The sequence below is a fragment of the Tachyglossus aculeatus genome, chromosome 5 (genome assembly GCF_015852505.1).
Source record: "Tachyglossus aculeatus isolate mTacAcu1 chromosome 5, mTacAcu1.pri, whole genome shotgun sequence".
In the NCBI taxonomy this organism is placed as follows: Eukaryota; Metazoa; Chordata; class Mammalia; order Monotremata; family Tachyglossidae; genus Tachyglossus; species Tachyglossus aculeatus.
This window is the reverse complement of record NC_052070.1, coordinates 21,746,515-21,768,390: the sequence shown is the minus strand read 5'-3', so window position 1 is coordinate 21,768,390 and position 21,876 is coordinate 21,746,515. Positions and strand designations below refer to the sequence as shown.

General features: G+C 49.6%; 1 protein-coding gene across 1 annotated transcript; it reads right to left on the bottom strand.

Moving 5' to 3' along the window:
* Positions 1 to 2,196: 2,196 nt before the first annotated feature.
* Positions 2,197 to 21,372, bottom strand: TUBB6 (tubulin beta 6 class V). Its single transcript, XM_038746407.1, has 5 exons — positions 21,341 to 21,372; positions 21,240 to 21,304; positions 19,179 to 19,287; positions 17,288 to 17,398; positions 2,197 to 3,530 (listed from the first exon to the last, which is right to left on the bottom strand). The coding sequence occupies exons 2-5, from the start codon at positions 21,294 to 21,296 to the stop codon at positions 2,467 to 2,469; spliced, it is 1,341 nt and encodes a 446-aa protein (XP_038602335.1). The 5' UTR covers positions 21,297 to 21,304; positions 21,341 to 21,372; the 3' UTR covers positions 2,197 to 2,466.
* Positions 21,373 to 21,876: the final 504 nt, after the last annotated feature.

The window sequence follows — 21,876 nt, the reverse complement described above, 5'->3', positions numbered from 1 at the left end:
GGTCATGGGTTCTAATCCCAGCCCTGCTACTTGTCAGCTATGTGACTTTGGGCAAGGCACTTAACTTCTCTGTGCCTCAGTTACCTCATCTGTAAAAAGGGGATTAAGACTGTGAGCCCCACGTGGGACAACTTTTCACTCATTCAGTCGTATTTATTGAGCGCTTACTGTGTGCAGAGCACTGTACTAAGCGCTTGGGAAGTAGAAGCTGGCAACATAATTGCCAGTTGGCAACATAATTTGATTACCTTGTATCTACCCTAGTGCTTAGAACAGTGCTTGGCACATAGTAAGTGCTTAACAAATACCATCATTATTATTATTTTCATTGTTATATGTTCAGTGTAAGAGATTGGCCATTTTAGTGAGAAAGGTGATTAAGCTTTAATAAAATAATAATGATAATAATAGCATTTATTAAGTGCTTACTATGTGCAAAGCACTAAGAGCAAGACCCTGGAGAGTGTTGGTCAGAAAGTAGCCCTCATTTTTCTACTTGCTACAAAGTAAACTCCACAAAAGAGCATCGATATGAATCAGAATTAATAATATCCTTTCCAGCTTTGGCTTGGGGTTTCTGACTCATGTTTAAGACTATCCGTGCTGAGTGGTCCCATGATCCTGAAAGTTAACACACATGTGATGTTAGGTGCATCAATGCCTCTGTTTTAGTTAAGGCTGAGCCACTGAGAAAAGCAACTGGGGTAGTTGCTGCCTTCCTTCCCACCACTCCCAGCTTGTTCTACGCCCACCAGGACAAGGATAAAAACTGTTTCCATATGCACCCATGGCATGAGGCCTCCACGGACTCCAGAAAGGCTGGTGGCTGTGGTTGTACCCTGAACTCAGAGCCTACAACTTCACTCCCTTAGCCATAGCATCCTAATTTTGTTTTTATCTTGTGTTTTTGCCTGTTGTGTTTTAACATTTTGTCGTTCTTGATGCCTGGCCCCAGTCCCTTCTCCTCACTTACACTCTTAGCTCATGCTCCCCGAGGCACCGGAACCATGTCTAGTTCCTACCTGCGTGTGCATTCTCTCCCACTAACTTGAAATACTGCTCCGTACACAGTAACCGTGTAATACCATTAAGTAAATTGGGTCCAAATTAAGTAAATTTGCCCTAAAATGGAGATACTTAGAGAGAGCATCCTTATTTTATCTTGTTGGTTTCTGTTTGGTTTACTTATATAGTTGGGTGGGCCCTTGATATTTTAGTTCCCTCCCTGTACTTCAGTCTGTCCATTTGGGAATAAAATGCAAAGATGCTCTGCCCATTAATAAAGTGAGGCTGGTGAGTTGCTGTCAGAATTAACAAGTGGCAATTACCCCACTTAGTGTTCTGGCCCAGGGCCAGTAGCTAGCTCGGGAATTTCTGGTCACCTGGGGAACTCTCAAGTTCCACTAGATTGTAAGCTCCTTAAGGGCAGGGATCATGTCTAACTCTATTATAGATTTCTTGCAACTGCTTAGTACAGTGCCTGGCACAGACTGATTGAGTGCTGAGATTGTCTATAGTCAGGTAAAGAGTAACTCCTACACAGCTTTACTCATTTCCCAACATACAGCTCTAAGTGGTTGATAATTCATTCAGTCGTATTCAATCAATAATGGGTGCTTGATTTCCCACAGGAATTAAGGAGGAAGCATAGGGGCTGGAGGAACCTTCAGGGCTCTCTACACTAGATTTTCTACAACATGAATGTCCTTGGCCATCGTTCTGGTATATATTATGCAAAAACATTAAGTAAAATAACCATCAGCTATCACCCCCAAATGTAGTGAATAGCTGTAGGGCAAGTTCATCTCCCTTTTCAACTTGTTTTGGGATGTTCCAGCTACTAGAAGCATTTACTGGCTCAGTGGAAAGAGCCCGGGCTTGGGAGTCAGAGGTCATGGGTTCAAATCCCAGCTCTGCCACTTGTCAGCTGTGTGACCTTGGGCGAGTCACTTAACTTCTCTGTGCCTCGGTTCCCTCATCTATAGAATGGAGATTGACTGAGCCCCACGTGGGACAACCTGATCACCTCCAGCGCTTAGAACAGCGCACGTAGTAAGCGCTTAAATACCATCGTTATTATATCCATGCCCCACCGATTTAAGGTACAGTGATTGTTTTTACCCAGACATTAGGGTTCCGTTTCCTCTTCTGTAACCACGGCTTCTGTTAAAATAAGTATTTGATAACAAAGACAACTGAAGAGTAACCATTTTCCCTTTTTATTACGAACAGATTTAGTTCCAAAGTTCGGTATTAGGTGTTCAGCACTGTGCAACCACAAAGGGTGTTTTTTTTTTCCTTAGTCACAATAGGGTGAAAAGAGCAAATCCTTTCCAACTATCTTCCTTGTGAGCTACTCTTCTACAGGGTTAGAAAAGTACTTACAAACTGCCCCAGGAAGAGAGGGGTTGTATACTGTAAGCCATTTCTCTAATTCAATCTAATCGGAGGACCGAGGGGATTTCTCTACTCATCGAGCTCTTCCTCGTCGTCTTCAAACGTTTCCTCTCCGTCATTGGCGGTAGCTTCTTGGTACTGCTGATACTCTGAAACCAGGTCATTCATGTTGCTCTCTGCCTCTGTGAATTCCATCTCGTCCATCCCCTCTCCCGTGAACCAGTGGAGAAAGGCCTTCCGCCTGAACATGGCCGAGAACTGCTCAGAGATGCGCTTGAAAAGCTCTTGGATGGCCGTGCTGTTGCCGATGAAGGTGGACGCCATCTTAAGGCCCCGGGGTGGGATGTCGCAGACGGCCACCTTGACGTTGTTGGGGATCCACTCGACGAAGTAGCTGCTGTTCTTGTTCTGGATGGCCAGCATCTGCTCGTCCACCTCCTTCATGGACATCGGGCCCCGGAAGACAGTGGCCACGGTCAGGTAACGTCCGTGCCGAGGGTCGCAGGCCGCCATCATGTTCTTGGCGTCGAACATCTGCTGGGTGAGCTCGGGCACCGTGAGGGCCCGGTACTGCTGGCTGCCTCTGGCCGTCAAAGGGGCGAAGCCCGGCATGAAGAAGTGGAGGCGGGGGAAGGGGACCATGTTGACGGCCAGCTTGCGCAGGTCGGCGTTGAGCTGGCCTGGGAACCTCAGCGAAGTCGTCACTCCGCTCATCGTGGCCGACACCAGGTGGTTCAGGTCGCCGTAGGTGGGGGTGGTAAGCTTCAGGGTGCGGAAGCAGATGTCATACAGAGCCTCGTTATCGATGCAGTAAGTCTCGTCTGTGTTTTCCACCAGCTGGTGGACGGACAGGGTGGCGTTGTAAGGCTCCACCACGGTGTCCGAGACCTTGGGCGAAGGCATGACGCTAAAGGTGTTCATGATTCTGTCGGGATACTCTTCTCGGATTTTGCTGATGAGCAACGTTCCCATCCCGGACCCCGTTCCTCCTCCCAGGGAGTGGGTGAGCTGAAAGCCTTGCAGGCAGTCACAGTGTTCGCACTCCTTTCTGACGACATCGAGCACCGAATCGACCAGCTCGGCGCCTTCGGTGTAATGTCCCTTGGCCCAGTTATTTCCCGCTCCCGTTTGTCCTGAAATAAAGTGGGGGGAAGGGGGGAGAGAGGTGTAGAGGAAGATGGAGGGTTAAAACAGGGACATCTAGGTTCTAAACAGCTACGACGAACAGAGTGTTAAGTCACACCACGGCTTTGCAGTAGATAGCGCCTTTCCTCCGAGCCGTTCCAAGAATCTGAGAATGTCGTTTGGGATGCGTGATTTTTGCCTGACTGCAGCAGAAATCTGTTTTCCAGTCCCTGATTTTTTCAGTGTAACCGAGAAGTGAAGTGACAGTGTAGACAATGGATTACCATTCTGGAAATTGGAAGAGACATCATTTACTACTGTGCATTCGGGACCGTCTCTGTATGTTGCCGACTTGTACTGCCCAAGCACTTAGCACAGTGCTGTGCACACAGTAAGTGCTAAATACGATTGAATGAATGAATTCAGGTGGCATCTTTATCCTCACGTACTCTAGTATGTAACTGGAGAAGCAGTTATTGGGAAGCGGTACGGCTTAGTGGTTAGAGCACAGACCTGGATTCTAATCCTAGCTCTGCCACTTGTCTGCTGTGACACCTTGGGCAAGTCACTTCATTTCTGTGCCTCTTATCTCATCTCTAAAATGGGGTTTAAGACTGTGAGCTATATATGGGACAGGGACTCTGTCCTGATTAGCCTGTATCTAGCCCAGCATTGAGAATAGCATCTGGCACATAGTAGGTGCTTAACAAATACCGTAAAAATTTAAAAAAAACCTACAAACCACAAAACCGAGGCTCAGTGATTTAGGCTAGAAACCTACATCCTGCCAGAAACACTTGAAAAATTGAGTTGAGAGATTTTTGGAACAAGTTATCTGGATCATTTTTTGTGTGTAAACCCTGAGTGCATGGCCAAGCAAGGAACAGACCCCAGGCTTTGATTATCTGGTGACCACATTCCACTTGTCACATGTAGAAAAGGAGAATGGGTAGGGACTGTCTCTGTGGGTTGCTAACTTGTACTTCCCAAGCGCTTAGTACAGTGCTCTGCACACAGTAAGCGCTCAATAAATACGATTGATGATGATGATGAGACTGGGAAGTTGTACAGCAAAATCAGGGCCTTGGTTTCTTTTTTTGAGCAGGGTGGGTCTCTCTCTCCCTCCTTCTCCCTCTCCCTGCCCTCCACTCCTCTTCAGCGAGAGAGAGAGCGAGAAAAGCAGGCGAGATGGTTTATGTTGAAAGAACTTGGGCCTGGGAATCAAAAGGTCACGGGTTCTAATCCTGCTTCCGCTGCTTGCCTGCTGTGTGATCTTGGGCCAGTGTCTTAACTTCTTTGTGCCTCGGTTTCCTCCTCCGTGCGATGGAAATTCAGTACCTTTTCTCCCTCCTCCTTAGACTCTGAGCCCCGTATGGGTCAGGGACTGTCCAACCTGATTTTCTTGTATTTATGTATGTATGTATGTGCGGTTAACAAATACCGAAAATTATAATTAGAGCAACAGTCTACTGGTTCCTTCACCTTCGTTGATCAGATATGGTCTGGGTGAGGCAGTCTTGTCACCCAGGAATGCTAAAGGGGCCAGGCCCTGCTTTATCCCGCTACATGGACCAAGTCAGTCTCTACCTTTCTCCAGTTTCAGCACACTCACCACAAACAAAAAGGCATTTCAGCCTGGCACTGCCTGCCGAGCACTGACATGTCTCTTCATGACCAAGACACGGCTGCAGCAATCGAATGGATTGATGTCTTGGTTTCTCGAGGCTTCAGAATGCCAATGTTAACGGCGCTGTGGCGACTACTACTACTAAAAGTGGTTTTTTGTTAAGTGCTTACTTTGTGTCAAGCAAGGCACTAAGGACTGGGGTAGATAACAAAATAATCAGACCAGAAACAATCCCCGTCCCAAAAGGGGCTTGCAGTTTTTGTGTTATGTTTTTAATAGTATTTGTTAAGCACTTAGTATGTGCCAGACACTATTCTAAGCACTTGGGTAGATAATAATGATTTTTATTTGTTAAGCGCTTACCAAGCACTGTTCTCAGCACTGAATAATAATAATTGTGGTAGTTGTTAAGTGCTTACTATGTGCTAGGCACTGGGGGTGTGGGAATACAAGCAAATCGTTTTGGTCACAGTCCCTGTCTCATGTGGGGCTCACAGTCTCAATCCCCATTTTACAGATGAGATAACTGAGGCACAGAAAAGTGAAGTGACTTCCCAAGGTCACACAGCAGATAAGTGGTGGAGGCAGAATTAGAACTCATGACCTTCTGACTCCCAGGCCTGAATAAGCTAATCAGGTTGGACACAGTCCCTGTCCCACAGGGGGCTCACAGTCTTCATCCCCATTTTACAGTTGAGGTAACTGAGGCACAGAGGAGTGAAGTGACTGGCCCAAGGTCACATAGCAGACAAGTGGCGGAGCCAGGATTAGAACCCAGGACCTGCAGATTACCAGGCCCGCGCTATGCCATGCTAGACTGTGAGTCCGTTGTTGGGTAGGGACCGTCTCTATATGTTGCCAACTTGTACTTCCCAAGCGCTTAGTACAGTGCTCTGCACACAGCGCTCAATAAATACGATTGAATGAATGAATGTTCCTTGCAGTCGAAGTAGGAGGGAATGAACTACTCATTTTACAGATGTTCTTATATTTTCATGCAAAAATAATTTAGTAAACGCCACAGGTGCCCCAAATTTGGCGGGGGGGCCGCCCTTGCTCCAGTCACACAAATATCCAAGTTGTCCACTGGGATTCATCTCTTGCAAAATGGCCCGCTTTTATTGATCCTAGACCCAGGGTTTGGCACACAGTAAGCTCTTAATCACACAATCGATCGTATTAATTGTGCAGTTACTGTGTGCAGAGTACTGTACTACGCACTTGGGACAGTACAATATAACAGTTGATAGACATGTTTCCTGCCCACAAAGAGCTTACAGTCTATTTCTTGAGCGCTTACTCTTTGCAGAGCACTGTACTAAGCGTTTGGGAGAACACAAGAACATAACAGACATAATCCCTGCCCACAATGACCTGACAATCAAGAGGGGGAGGCAGACATTAATATAAATTACAAATAGCATTTTAAAATTATTTTTGTTACAATTATCTTTTAGACTGTGAGCCCACTGTTGGGTAGGGACTGTCTCTATATGTTGCCAACTTGTACTTCCCAAGCGCTTAGTACAGTGCTCTGCACACAGTAAGCACTCAATAAATATGATTGATTGATTATTATTATTATTAGATCCCACAAACATAATGCCAGGGCCAGAGAGTTAGGGATGGGCCAAGACCTTCAAGCACTGAAACTTGACGATTTCCCTTCATGTCCATAGATGAAAACAAAAGGAAATTTCAATATGTAGTTACCTGCTTCATCCCCTTTCCCTTCACCTGTGTTTCCTGGCCAAAGGGGAGCTCCCCAAGCCGGGTGTAACTTCAGTGATTTTGGCTCAGAGCCTTGGGTCTGGTCCTGTGAGGGGTTGATGGTATAACTACGCAGCTTGACCATTCATTCATTCATTCATATTTATTTATTGGGCACTTCCTGTGTGTAAAGCACTGTACTAAATGCTTGGGAGAGTACAATGTAACAAACGGACATATTCCCTGCCAATATTAAATAATAATAATTTTGGTATTTGTTAAGAGCTTACTATGTGCAAAGCACTGTTCTAAGCGCTGGGGAGGATACAAGGTGATCAGGTTGTCCCACGTGGGGCTCACAGTCTTCATCCCCATTTTCCAAATGAGGGAACTGAGGCCCAGAGAAGTGAAGTGGCTTGCCCAAAGTCACACAGCTGACAGTTGGTGGAGCCGCAATTTGAACCCATGAACTCTGACTCCCAAGCCTGTGCTCTTTCCACTGAGCCACGCTGCTTCTCTAAACCAATTTTATATTTATATTAAAAACCAAGGGGTCCTTTCCTCAGCTCTTCCTACTTTGCCCACCCACCCCATTCAGAGTAAAATGTCCCCTGCCACGGATCCTGCAGGCTGTCCTTTTACCCCGACTTCCTTGGAGACTCAGTCCTCTTTTCCTTTTCTTCAACTCCCTTCTGCATCATCCTGACTTGCTCCTTTCAGTCATCCCACCTATGCCGCCGCCCCCACCCCGGCCCTGTCCAGCCCCACAGCACTGATGCATGCATTTGTAATTTATGTATATAATAATAATGATAGCATTTATTAAGCGCTTACTATATGCAAAGCACTGTTCTAAGCGCTGGGGAGGTTACAAGATGATTGGGTTGTCCCACGGGGGGCTCACAGTCTTCATCCCCATTTTACAGATGAGGTTAACTGAGGCCCAGAGAAGTGAAGTGACTTGCCCAAAGTCACACAGCTGACAATTGGCAGAGCAGGGACTCGAACCCATGACCTCTGACTTCAAAGCCCGTGCTCTTTCCACTGAGCCACGCTGCTATATCAATCTCTGTTTCCCTCTCTAAACTGTAAACTCAGTATGGGCAATTTAATATCTGTTCAATTGTACTCTCCAAGTGCTTAGTACAGTGCTCTAGAAATATGATTGAGTGGAGAGGGGGCTGGGGAGTCTCCCAGGGCTATTTCCTCCTCTCTGGGCCTCATTTCCTCCATTACTTGAGGGCCCACTCTGCCAGGGAGAACTGGTTTCAGCAGCTCCTCTCTTTAGCACCCCAGGCAAACCCTCAGCTCCCTAGGAGGGGAGGGAGAGAGAAAGAACTGCCCCCTTTTCTTTCACTGCTTTGACCCTCTGGGGTCTCACTGCTACTCCGTCAGCCCTCTGGTCAGCCCTTTGACCCTTTCACATGAGCCATTTCCTTGTTCTGTTTCCCCACTATTGTCTGAGATATGACTCCTTCCCGACTCTGGAAAATCCCCCCACTTCCTGCCCAGCTGCACTGCCCGCACTGAGCTCAGAACAGCCCGACAGTTAAAAAAGGCAGTTGGTGTCCTGCCCAGGACCAGATCCCAGCAAGCCCAGGGAGCTCACCAGTGCCCAGCCCTTGCTTTGGACACCACTGAGCCCTCAGACCCCAGGAAAGCAAATGACAAATGACTACGCTGCCATGAAACCATTTGAGAAGAGAAAGCAGGGCCAGGGGCCATTATTTTAAAAGAGCATTCAAATAGTAACAACTTGGGGCTGGAGATAGCAAGCTTCGGGGCAGGCGTATAACGGTACAAGCTAAGACAAGGAGAAACGCTAGCCTGCACTTCTCAATCTCCCTCCCCCGATTTCTACTGTGTACCATGGTTTCTAAATATTTACTGCACGTGGATTTGTCCCGCAGCTTTCCTCCCGCTGTCGACAAAAGAGGGAAGCTGGAGACTTCTGAAAATATTTTGCTCAGTAGCGTAGCAACTGCATTTTCCAGTTAAATATTTAGGGGTTATGCTGAACCTCTCCTGTAATGATACGTTGTGACATTAGAGCTGGAGACTCCAGGCTAGAGGACAGGAGGCTGCAATCTACAAGTCGGCAGTCAAGCCTCAACAGCTCCTCCGGGGTGTCTCACGAGGCACTCACGGCCTCTGACTTATCTCCTCTTCGCAAGGAGAAGCAGCATGGTTCAGTGGATAGAGCACCAGCCTAGGAGTCAGGACACAGGTTCTAATCCCGGCTCATCCCTGGTCTACTGTGTGACCTTGGGTGAATCACTTCATGTCTCTGTGCCTCAGTTACTTCATCCGTAAAACAGGGATTGAGACTGTGAGCCCCAAGTGGGACAGGGACTGCGTCCAACCAGATTTGGTTGTATCCACCCCGGCGCATAGTAGAGAGGTAGCGTGGCTCAGTGGGAAGAGCCCGGGCTTTGGAGTCAGAGGTCACGGGCTCAAATCCCGGCTCTGCCAATTGTCAGCTGTGTGACTTTGGGCAAGTCACTTCACTTCTCTGGGCCTCAGTTCACTCATCTATAAAATGGGGATTAAGACTGTGAGGCCCATGTGGGACAACCTGATCATGTTGTATCCCCCCAGTGCCTAGAACAGTGCTTTGCACATAGTAAGTGCTTAACAAATACCATCATCATTATTATTATTATTATTACAGCAGCTGGCACATAGTAAGTGCTTAACAGATACCACGATTATCATTATGATTATTATTCACAATGCCCAGCTCTTTGGAACAACTCCCCGCAGCGATTCGTCATCCTAGTCACCCATAGGGACGTCTGACCCAGAAGCTGGAGAGAAGGTCCCAAGTGAGAAGCTTGCACAGCAAAGCCCTTAGTATCGCTCCTGAAAAAAATCCTTTCAGGATCCTGGAAAACCCAGATTCCCTCACTATACCTAACCTGCCTGAATTCAGCAGCTGGGAATTGTAGCAACTACTACCTGGTGGGATCAGGAGACCCCGAACCATTGAAAAAATCATAATTATTGTGGTATTTATTAAGTGCTTACAATATGCCAAGCACTGTCCTAAGAGCTAAGGTAATAGTAATAATGGTATTTGTTAAGGGCTTACTATGTGCCAAGCACTGTTCTAAGCGCTGGGGAAGGTACAGAGTTATTAGGTTGTCCTAGGTGAGACTCAGTCTTAATCCCCATTTTCCAAATGAGGTAACTGAGGCACGGAGAAGTGAAGCGACTTGCCCGAAGTCACACATCTGGCAGTGGGGGAGCCGGAATTAGAACCCACGACCTCTGACTCCCAAGCCCAAGCTCTTTCCACAAAGCCACCTTCTCTACAGCAGGTACTTGTAAGATACTCAGGTCCCACATAGGGCTCACATTCTGAGTAGGCAGGAGCACAGTTATTAAATCTTCATTTTGCAGATGAGGGAACTGGGGCACGGAGAAGTGAAATAATAATAATAATGGCACTTATTAAGCGCTTACTATGGGCAAAGCACTGTTCTAAGTGCTGAGGAGGTTACAAGGTGATCAGCTTGTCCCACAGGGGGCTCACAGTCTTCATCCCCATTTTACAGATGAGGTAGCTGAGGCACAGAGAAGTGAAGTGACTTGCCGAAAGTCACACAGCTGACAAGTGGCGGAGCCGGGATTTGAACCCATGACCTCTGACTCCAAAGCCCGGGCTCTTTCCACTGAGCCACGCTATGACTTGCCCAAGGTGACCACAGCAGACAAGTGGCAAAGCTGGGATTAGAACCCAGGCTCGTGCTCTTTCCACTAGGTCACGCTGCTTCAATCTTAATACCTTGGGTACCTCTCCCTCCATGATTCCCCAACACTCAAAGCAGATTCGCCTCTTTCATCTCCTTTGTTACCACCCTTACAGTCGATCAGTGGTATTTACTGAGCACTTTCGGTGTGCAAAGCACTGTACTGAACACTTGGGAAAGTGCAATTCGACAGAGTTGGAAGGCACGTTCCTGCCCATAAGGAGTTTACCGTCTATTTCTGGGAGGTAAGGAGCGAAAGGGAACAAACACACCCACTTTGCAGAGGTGCAGTGTCTTGCCTATATTCCACAATAGAGTGGGGAAAAAAAATCCCAGCCCCACCTCCACCATCACACCTCAGTGGAGGATAAGACTCAAAAAACAGTCACTCGGAAAGAAAAATGAAACAAAAATCTCACAGTTCCACAGCGAATGAAATTTCCCCTAAACACCCATCTTGGCTATCATCAGCACTTGGGATTCCCAAGTGCTTAGTACAGTGCTCTGCACACAGTAAGCGCTCAATAAATACGATCGATGATGATGATGATGATTCGTTTTTCTCCCCTATGGGGAGTCCCAGCGTTGCCAGAATGTTGCATCTCTGCTGCCACACCACAGCTCCAGCCCTGGACTTCTCCCCGTCTGCCCTCTCCCCACAACTCTTAGAAGCAGCATGGCCTAGTGGAAAGAGCCAAGGCCTGAGAGCCAGAAGACCTGGGTTCTAATCCTGCCTCTGCCAACTGCCTGCTGAGTGACTTCGGGCAAGTCTTTTAAATAATCTGTGCCTCAGTTTCCTCAGCTGTAAATTGGGGATTAAATACCTGTTCTCCCTTCTAGTTAGACTTTGAGCCTCATGCAGGCCAGAGACTATGATTAACTTGTATCTACCCCAGCGCTTAAAACAGTGTTTGAAACACAGTATGCTTTACAAAAAGCAATAAAAAAAATATCTCTAGCCCCCGACTCTATTCTTGGCAGCTCCTCAGAACCTGGCAGGGCCCAGCAAGGGAGGAGGTCGATTTTCTCCCCTCCTTCCAAATCTTACTGAAGGCCCATCTCCTCCAAGAGGCCTTCCCTAACTAAACCCTCCTTTCCTCTTCTCCCTTCTGCATCACCTTAGCTGACTGCCTTTATTCATCCCCCCCTCCCAGCCCCACAGCACTTATGTACAAATCTGTAATTTTATTTATTTACATTAATGTCCCCCCCCCCCCCCTTGACTGTAACCTTATTGTGGGCAGGGAATGTGTCTGTTTTATTTATTGTTCATTCATTCACATGTATTTATTGTGTGCTTACTGTATGCAGAGCACTGTACGAAGCGCTTGGGAGAGCACAACCCAACAATATACAGACATTCATCATCATCATCATCATCAATCGTATTTATTGAGTGCTTACTATGTGCAGAGCACTGTACTAAGCGCTTGGGAAGTACAAATTGGCAACACACAGAGACAGTCCCTACCCAACAGTGGGCTCACAGTCTAAAAGGGGGAGACAGAGAACAAAACCAAACATAGTAACAAAATAAAATAAATAGAATAGATATGTACAAATAAATTAAATAAATAGAGTAAAAAAAAATTCCTTCCCAAGTGCTTAGTAATAATAATAATGATGGCATTTGTTAAGCGCTTTCCAGCGCTTAGAACAGTGCTTTGCACATAGTAAGCACTTAACAAATGCCATTATTATTATTATTATTACTATGTGCCAAGCACTGTTCTAAGCGCTGGGGCAGATACAAGGTCACGTGGGGCTCACAGGTTTCATCCCCATTTTACAGATGAGGGAACTGAGGCACAGAGAAGTGAAGTGACTTGCCCAAAGTCACGCAGCTGACAAGCGGCAGAAGCGGGTTTAGAACCCACGACCTCCGACGCCCGAGCCCGGGCTCTTTCCACTAAGCCAAGTGCTCTGCACATAGTACGCACTCAATAAATACAATTGAATGACTGACTGTGGTTAGTTTCCTAGCAAGACGGCATTCATTACAGAGTACAGTGCTCTGCACATAGTAAGCGCTCAATAAATACGATTGATTGATTGATTGATTCATGGCCCAGGGCCCACCCACTAGCCTCCCACCTGCTGCATCTCTGGCCTCTACTCTGCCCTGCAGCAAGGCAAAAAGCTCAGTGTGTCTTCGGGCTGATGGAGAAAAGTCTACACGTGAAGAGAAAATTCTTTTGACCCAATTCTGCTCAGGGCAAATCTGACCCTTGGGGCCAATCTAACCTTAAGTGAGGACCTTGAGGGGGGGTTAAAGGTTAGTTCACCCAGTACTGCTTGGTTGACTCAAAGTACTTTGAGCTGTTCCAGCCTCCGTACCTATTTTCCTCCCCCTGCTACCTCCCGAGCATTCCTTCGAGCCCAAGGAAACCAGCAGAGAGATGAGGGGAGCGACGTAGAGCTGCCAGCCCGACTAGGCAACAGTTTAGAAGCAGCATGGTCTAGTGGACAGTGCATGGGCCTGGGATCCAATCCCGGCACTGCCACTGTCTGCTGTGTGAAATTGGGCATGCCATTTTACTCCTCTGTGCCTCAGTTACCTCATCTGGCTTAGTACAGTGCTCTGCACACAGTAAGCGCTCAATAAATACGATTGAATGAATGCATGAAGGCCTCCAGGAGGCCTTCCCAGACTGAGCCCCTTCCTTCCTCTCCCCCTCGTCCCCCTCTCCATCCCCCGCATCTTACCTCCTTCCCTTCCCCACAGCACCTGTATATATGTTTGTACATATTTATTACTCTATTTATTTATTTATTTTACTTGTACAATCTATTCTATTTATTTTGTTAGTATGTTTGGTTTTGTTCTCTGTCTCCCCCTTTTAGACTGTGAGCCCACTGTTGGGTAGGGACTGTCTCTATATGTTGCCAATTTGTACTTCCCAAGCACTTAGTACAGTGCTCTGCACATAGTAAGCGCTCAATAAATACGATTGATGATGATGCCGAATCTGTAAAAAAGGGATTAAGCCTTCCTCCAACTTAGATTGTGAGCCTCCTGTGGGATAGGTACTGTGTCTGACCTGATTATCTGGTATCTACTCCAGCACTTACAACAGTGCTTGACACACAGTAAGCACTTGATACCATAATAAAAATAAATAAAACAGCTGTCAATTGGTAGGCTTTTGGGCCAAGGATAGGAGAGTTAAGCATTCAGCCTCACAGTCAGAGCCACCCAGCCTGCACATCCGCATCCCCATCCCCACCCTGTTTGGCTCCACAGAAGTTACAATGAACAACAGGAGTTCCCAATCTTCCTCTAGTAAGCCTCAAAATGAAGCTGCCTCCTTTTCAGTCAATCAATAGTAGTAATAATAACAATAGTATTTATTAAGTGCCTCCTGTGTGCAGGGAATGGTGCAAAGTACTGGAAGTCCCTTCTAGACTGTGAGCCCGTTGTTGGGTAGGGACCATCTCTATACAGAAACAGTCTGGCTCAGTGGAAAGAGCACGGGCTTTGGAGTCAGAGGTCATGGGTTCGAATCCCAGCTCTGCCAATTGTCAGCTGTGTGACTTTGGGCAAGTCACTTCACTTCTCTGTGCCTCAGTGACCTCATCTGTAAAATGAGGGTGAAGACTGTGAGCCCCACGCGGGACAACCTGATCACCTTGTAACCTCCCCAACACTTAAAGCAGTGCTTTGCACATAGTAAGCGCTTAACAAATACCATCATTATTATTATGTTGCCGATTTGTACTTCCCAAGCACTTAGGAAGTGCTCTGCACACAGTAGGCGCTCAATAAATATGACTGAATGAATGAATGAATGAATAGAACATACAGGTGGGAATTAGACACGGTCCCTCTCCCTCAGTGGGCTCACAATGTAAGACTAGTATTTATAACAATTATAATAGTCAATAATACTACTTTAGAATAATAAAAAATAGTACTTTTTGAGCACTGACTACTTAATAAATAATATTTACTACTACTGTGGACAGAGCACAGTAGGAAGGGTTTGGGAGAGCGCTAAACTTCTCACTGTGGCTCCATCTTGCCTGTCTCGCCGCCGATCACTGGCCCACGTCCTGCCTCTGACCTGGAACGCCCTCCCTCCCTCCCTCAGATCCAACAGATAATTACTCTTCCCCCTTTCAAAGCTTACTGAAAGCACAGCTCCAAAAGAGGCCTTCCCAGACTAAGCCCCACTTTGCTCATCTCCTTCTCCCGTCTGCGTCACCCCGACTTGCTCCCTTTGCTCTCCCTCCCCTGCCCCAAAGCACTTACGGACGTATATGTCATTTTATTTATTTGTATTGACATCTGTCTCCCCCACTCTAGACTGTGAAATCATTGTGGGCAAGGAACATCACTGTTTATTGTTGTATTGTACTTTCCCAAGCCCTTAGTACAGTGCTCTGCACACAGTAAGCGCTTAAATAAGAGTGAATGAATAACAATAACAATAATAGTAATGATGGTATTTGTTAAGCACTTACTCTGTGCAAAGCACTGTTCTAAGTGCTTGGGGATCAGGTTGTCCCAAGTGGGGCTCACAGTCCTCACCCCCATTTTACAGATGAGGTCACTGAGGCCCAGAGAAGTGAGGTGACTTTCCCAAGGTCACACAGCTGACAAGTGGCAAAGCAGGGATTCGAACCCATGACCTCTGACTCCCAAGCCTGGGCTCTTGCCACTGAACTACGCTGCTTCTCGTGAATGAAAAGTCACCGTTCTAGCACTCAAGGTTCATCAGTTCTTTGGCCCCAGTTAGTCTGAATTTTTTTTCCAATCACTGGTTTGCCCCAAGCAGGCACAGCCAGTGACCTGTGCAGCTGGGGAGCTGGATGACTGTCCCACTTTACTCTTTCAGCACTGTGTCACGTCTCCACTAGCAACGCTAGGAAATCAGCATGGCCTGGTGTGTAGTCTCCCCCTTCTACACTGTAAGCCCACTGTTGGGTAGGGACTGTCTCTATATGTTGCCAATTTGTACTTCCCAAGCACTTAGTACAGTGCTCTGCACACAGTAAGTGCTCAATAAATACGAATGAATGAATGAATGGATACAGCACAGGCCTGGGACTCAGAGGACCTGGGTTCTAATCCTGGCTCCGCCACCTGTCTGCCATGTGACTGCGGGCAAGTCCCTTCACTTCTCTAGGCCTCAGTTACCTCATCTGTAAAATGGGGATTAAATCCTCTTCCCTCCTACTTAGGCCGTGAGCCTTATTTAGGAAAGGGACGGTGTCCAACCTGATCAGCTGTGAGCCCACTGTTGGGTAGGGACTGTCTCTATATGTCGCCAACTTGTACTTCCCAAGCGCTTAGTACAGTGCTCTGCACACACTAAGCGCTCAATAAATACGATTGATGATGATGATGATCAGCGCTTAGAACAGTGGTTGGCACACAGTAAGCGCTTAGCAAATACCATCATTATTATTAACTTATATCAACCCTAAAGTTTACAGCAGTGCTTGGCACATAGTAAGCCCTTAATAAATACTATTGTATAACACGTTATTCTAAGACTTTTCTTTGAATTCTAGGAATTCCAAGTTGTCACTCACCCGCAGGTGTGTTCTGGGCATTTTCCTGGCCAGCTGGGTGAGAAGCAACTTCCACCTCACTGTGTGACCTCAGAGGGTCACTTCCACCCCTCCCCACAATCCAAGTTCTGCGGAGTCGGGCTTGTGATCATCCCAGTAATTATTATAAAATAACCGCCTAAAATTTATAGGGTGCTTGGGTTTTCTAAGACGCTTTCGCAGCAGTGATCTCATGTTCTCCTCACCACATCCCTTGGGGAGGGCCAAGTAGCACCATCCCTATTACAGAGATGAGGAATCTGAGGTCAGACAGGTTAAGGCGCTTGCCCAAGGTCGTAGAGCAGGCTGGCGCCAGTGTTAGAACTGGGGCTAGACTAGAGGTCACCTGATTTTCAGACCTGTGCATTTTCCACCAGACCCCTCTGGAAAGGCTGACATCCCAGAGGGAATCTGGCAGGTATAACTAAGGGGCAGATAATGCCCTGCAAAGAAAAGAGGCACTTGTTTTATTGAGGCCCATTTGAACAGAGGGCAAGTAATAATCAAAAATTTAAGTTGTCTTTTTTAATGGTATCTGTTAAGTGCTTACTATGTGCCAAGCACCGTCGTAAATCCTGGGGTAGATACAAGTTAATCACTTGGACACAGTCCTTGTCCCACATGGTGCTCACAGTCTTAATCCCCGTTTTACAGATGAGGGAACTGAGGCATAGAGACGTTAAATGGCTTGCCCAAAGTCACATAGCAGACAAGTGGCAGAGCTGTAATTAAAATCCATGTCCTTTGACTCTCAGGCCTATGCTCTTTCCACTAATCCACACTGCTTCTCAGGACCTTTACAAAGAGCTTTCACATCCCTTATCTAAGGAATTCTCCTCCCTGGGACAGAATGTCATTTCCATTTTCATGGACAGAGAAACAGAGGCCCAGAGAGAGGAAGTCCCTTGGTCAAGGACACACGCAAGTCAGTGGTGAAGACAAAATTACAATCTAAATCTCCTGAGTCATCATCCATTTCTCCATCCATCAGCCTATGAGGCCTTTAAGTGAGAGAGTGGGAGAGATGGGGGCACGGGGAGAAGAGAGAGAGACAGAGATACAGAGAGAATACACAAGAGATAGAGAATGTAAGAGCAAGCGAGCAGGGCAATGTACCTACCAAAGATGAAATTGTCAGGCCGAAAGAGCTGACCAAAGGGACCAGACCTCACGCTGTCCATGGTTCCCGGCTCCAAATCCACCAAGATGGCTCTGGGCACATATTTCTGGGCTGAAAGAAAAGAAAATGGTCCCTTTAAGTTACTTTTCAGTCTTTCCCCTAGACTGTCCCCATCATCTCCCTCTTTCTCCCCTACTCTAAATCTGTCCCTGTCCTCACCCATAACACCATCATTGGCACACAAGAAAATTCAGCTGCCTGGATTAGGCAGAAGGGGCTGAATTTTGCTCCTGGATTGTGGGGGAAGGAGCAAATGGAAGAAAGGTGTGCGTGTGTGTTTGCTTGCCAAGTGAAGAGGGAAGTTCCTGGCTCCCCATGATAGTGCTCCTTCTTGAGCTCCTGCTGGCACAGCTGGTTAGGCATCCATTGTGCATATGCCACATTCCCCAGCTCTCAGCTTGAGGGCTCAGCGTTGCTGCCATCCAAGTGACTCCCAAAATAGGCGAGCTGCTGCTGAAAAAGGAGGCATACATCTCTCTTCGTTAGCACCACTGCTTTCACGTGCAAGGTGCTTTTCTCACCTGCTGAGCCAAAAGAACTCAATTTCACCTATCCCGAAAGATGGAGTCTTTGGATGCTCTGGAGGGGGAGGGGGACGGCTGCGAATGAAGCAGAACTGCCCCATCCTCTCCCTGTAAATCGTAAGGGCAAATCACGAGAATGATGTGCATTTAGCTTTAATTCTATTTGTTCTGACGACTTGACACCTGTCCACATGTTTTGTTTTGCTGTCTGTCTCCCCCTTCTAGACTGTGAGCCCATTGTTGGGTAGGGACCGTCTCTATATGTTGCCAACTTGTACTTCTTCCCAAGCGCTTAGTACAGTGCTCTGCACACAGTAAGCGCTCAATAAATACAATTGAATGAATGAGGACAAACAACTCTTGGCTATCTCCTTTGTGGGTGGGTATGGGCGGAGGAAATAATGGAAATGACCACTCTAAAATCCTCATTCTAGGCCTTCATGCCATAGTGCGACCACCCTCTCCCTTTCTCTCTCTCTTTCTGCCGTATGGGGTGGCATCAGTGGTGAAACTCCACAGGTCAGGGAAAAGGTGACGGAGCTGAACTGCTTTCCAGTTTGTGACCACCTCATAGAGCCCCCTGGGGATAGAGCTGCCCCTGGAGGGTCCCGGTGGACCCAAGACCCCAGGCAGGAGGCATGGAGAAACCAGGCTGGTCCCAGATCCCGCCCTCCGGGAGTCCAGGCTGTAGCCGGGCAGGGCCAAGGGGTCCCAGACCGTGCTAGACTAAACCACATAGGGCAACCTGGACTCCGGGGAGGGAGCCCCAAACTGAGTGACCTACTGGGACGGTCAGGCCCAGTCCATCAGAATTATTTATTCAGCTCTTAGTATTCAGCTATTAGTGCTTTGCACATAGTAAGCGCTTAATAAATGCCATTATTATTACCATTTATGGGGATCTGGGTTCTCTGAAGGGCATACCCCGAAACAGAGTAACCTATTGGGATGGCCAGACCCAACCCATCAAAAGTATTTATGGGGACCTGGGTTCTCTGAAGGGCATACCCCGAAACAGAGTAACCTATTGGGATGGCCAGACCCAGCCCATCAAAAGTATTTATGGGGACCTGGGCTCTCTAAAGGGCACACCCCGAAACAGAGTAACCTTCTCAGTGACTAAGCCGAAAAGAAGAAGAAAAGAAAGAAAATGCCAGAGCAAAGTGAGGGACCTGAATCGAATTCACTGCAGCAGTTCAACGATATGGCAAATTTCCCTCCCACTTTGGGCCATGAGCCCCTATGGGACAAGGAGTATGTCTCTCCGGGCCTGGGTCTCTCCGGGCGGGCGGGCGGGGGCCACTCACAGGATGACTCATTGTAGTAGACATTGATCCTCTCCAGCTGCAGCGCCGAGTCACCCACGTAGCCTCCGGCTGGGTCGATGCCGTGCTCATCGCTGATAACTTCCCAAAACTAGAGGAGGAAGAGGGAGGAGGAAGGGAAGGAAGGAGAGTCAGTGAGGGAGGGAGGGAGGGAGGCTGGCTCAGCTGCCCCTACTGCCCTCTTCCTCTCCCCGGCCTAAGAGCCCCCTGTGCCCAACCCTCTTCGCTGTGGAGCCCTCCCCCTTCTTTCCCCCTTCCCGCTCTCCTCCTGCCCCCCTTCTCTCCCCCTTCCCCCCTCCTCCTGCCCCCCTTCTCTCCCCCTTCCCCCCTCCTCCTGCCCCCCTTCTCTCCCCCTTCCCCCCTCCTCCTGTCCCCCTTCTCTCCCCCTTCCCCCGTCCCCCTTCTCTCCCCCTTCCCCCTGTCCCCCTTCCCCTTACTCCTCTCCCCCTTCTCCTTCTCCTCTCCCCCTTCCCCCCTCCTCCTCTCCTCTCCCCTTCCCCTCTCCTCCTCTCCTCTCCCCTTCCCCTCTCCTCCTCTCTGTTTCCCCTTCTCCTCTCCCCCTTCCCCTCTCCCCCTACCCCTCTTCTCTCCCTCTCCACCCTTCTCCTCTCCCTAACCCTTCTCCTCTCCCTCTCCACCCTTCTCCTCTCCCTAACCCTTCTCCTCTCCCTCTCCACCCTTCTCCTCTCCCTAACCCTTCTCCTCTCCCTCTCCTTCTTCTCTCCCCCTCCCCTTCTCCTCTCCCCTTCTCCCCCTCCCCTTCTCCTCTCCCCCTCCCCTTTCTCCTCTCCCCCTTCCCCCTTCCCCTCTCCCTCTCCCCCTTCCCCTCTCCCTCTCCCCCTTCCCCTCTCCCTCTCCCCTTCTCCTCTCCCCCTTCCCCTTCTCCTCTCCCCCTTCCCCACTCCCTCTCCCCCTTTCCCCCTTCTCCTTCTCCTCTCCCCCGTCCCCCATCCTCCTCTCCTCTTCCCTTCTCCTCTCCCCCTTCCCCTCTCCCCCTACCCCTCTCCCTCTCACCCTTCTTCTCTCCCTCTCCACCCTTCTCCTCTCCCTCTCCTTCTCCTCTCCCCCTCCCCTTTCTCCTCTCCCTCTCCCCCTTCTCCTCTCCCCCTTCCCCTCTCCCTCTCCCCCTTCTCCTCTCCCCCTTCCCCTCTCCCTCTCCCCCTTCCCCCTTCCCCTTCTCCCCCTTCCCCTCTCCCTCTCCCCCTTCTCCTCTCCCCCTTCCCCTTCTCCTCTCCCCCTTCCCCACTCCCTCTCACCCTTCTCCTCTCCCTCTCACCCTTCTTCTCTCCCTCTCCACCCTTCTCCTCTCCCTCTCCTTCTCCTCTCCCCCTCCCCTTCTCCCCCTCCCCTTCTCCTCTCCCCCTCCCCTTTCTCCTCTCCCTCTCCCCCTTCTCCTCTCCCCTTCCCCTCTCCCTCTCCCCCTTCTCCTCTCCCCTTCCCCTTCCCCTCTCCCCCTTCTCCTCTCCCCCTTCCCCTCTCCCTCTCCCCCTTCCCCTTCTCCCCCTTCCCCTCTCCCTCTCCCCCTTCTCCTCTCCCCCTTCCCCTTCTCCTCTCCCCCTTTCCCCCTTTCCCTTCCCCACTCCCTCTCCCCCTTTCCCTTCTCCTCTCCCTCTCCCCCTTCCCCTCTCCCCCTCCCCTCTCCCTCTCCCCCTCCCCCTTCTCCTCTCCCCCTTCCCCTCTCCCTCTCGCCCTTCCCCTTCCCCTGCCCCGACTCTCCCTCCCCCTGTCCCCCCGTCCCGACCGTCCCCTCGCCCTCTCCCCCCGGCCCCAATCTGGTTTAGGGCCGGTCAGGGCGGGGCCCGGGCCCGGTGGGGGGAGAGACCTGTGCGGGTCGGGGCGGCGGGTGGGTGGGCAGGGGGGCGAACAACAGCGGCAGCAGCGGCAGCAGCGGCAGCAGCTGCCGGACTGCCGGCGCGTGTGAGCGCAGCCGAGGCCGGGGGGCCGGGGAGAAGGCGGCGGGAGAGTGGTGGGTCCACGGCCAACTGCTGCGGGCACTTCGTCCCCGGCCCCGCGGCCCCCCGCCCCCCCCCCCCCCCGGCCCACCTTGGTGCCGATCTGGTTCCCGCACTGTCCGGCTTGGATGTGCACGATTTCCCGCATGGCTGCGGCGGGCGGGAGGCGTCGGTCCGGGCGGGAGGCGTCGGTCCGGGCGGGTCCTTGTCCTGGTCCGGCCGCGCAGGGGACACACTGGCCGGGGCCGCCCCGCCCCCCGCCCCCCTCGGAAAGCCCCGCCCCCCCCGCCGCTCAGGGAGCCCCGCCCGGCACCACTCTTGGCTAGGGACCGTCTCTCCATGTTCCCAACTTGTACTTCCCAAGCGCTTAGTACAGTGCTCTGCACACAGTAAGCGCTCAATAAATACCACTGAACGCATGAAGTGGCGGAGCCGGGATTGGAACCCAGGACCTCTGACTCCAAAGCCCGGGCTTCCCACTGAGCCACGTTTTATAAATGCCTTCTTTACTGCGAGCCCGCTGTTGGGTAGGGACCGTCTCTAGATGTCCCCAACTTGTACTTCCCAAGCGCTTAGTCCGGTGCTCTGCACACAGTAAGCGCTCAATAAAGACGACTGAATGCATGAATGAAGGGACCCGGCCCCTCGCGGCTCAGTGGAAATGATAATCGTAATAATAATGATGGCCTTTATTAAGCGCTTACTGTGTGCAAAGCACTGTTCTAAGC

What these genes read in the sequence shown, in the direction of transcription:
- TUBB6 (XM_038746407.1), bottom strand. Translation starts at nt 21,296, where the DNA reads ATGCGGGAAATCGTGCACATCCAAGCCGGACAGTGCGGGAACCAGATC. An exon ending in GGAACCAGATCGGCACCAAG is followed by an intron (nt 19,288 to 21,239) that starts GTGGGCCGGGGG and finishes TTCCTCCTCTAG; the next exon opens with TTTTGGGAAGTTATCAGCGA. An exon ending in GCCTGACAATTTCATCTTTG is followed by an intron (nt 3,531 to 17,287) that starts GTAGGTACATTG and finishes ACTTTATTTCAG; the next exon opens with GACAAACGGGAGCGGGAAAT.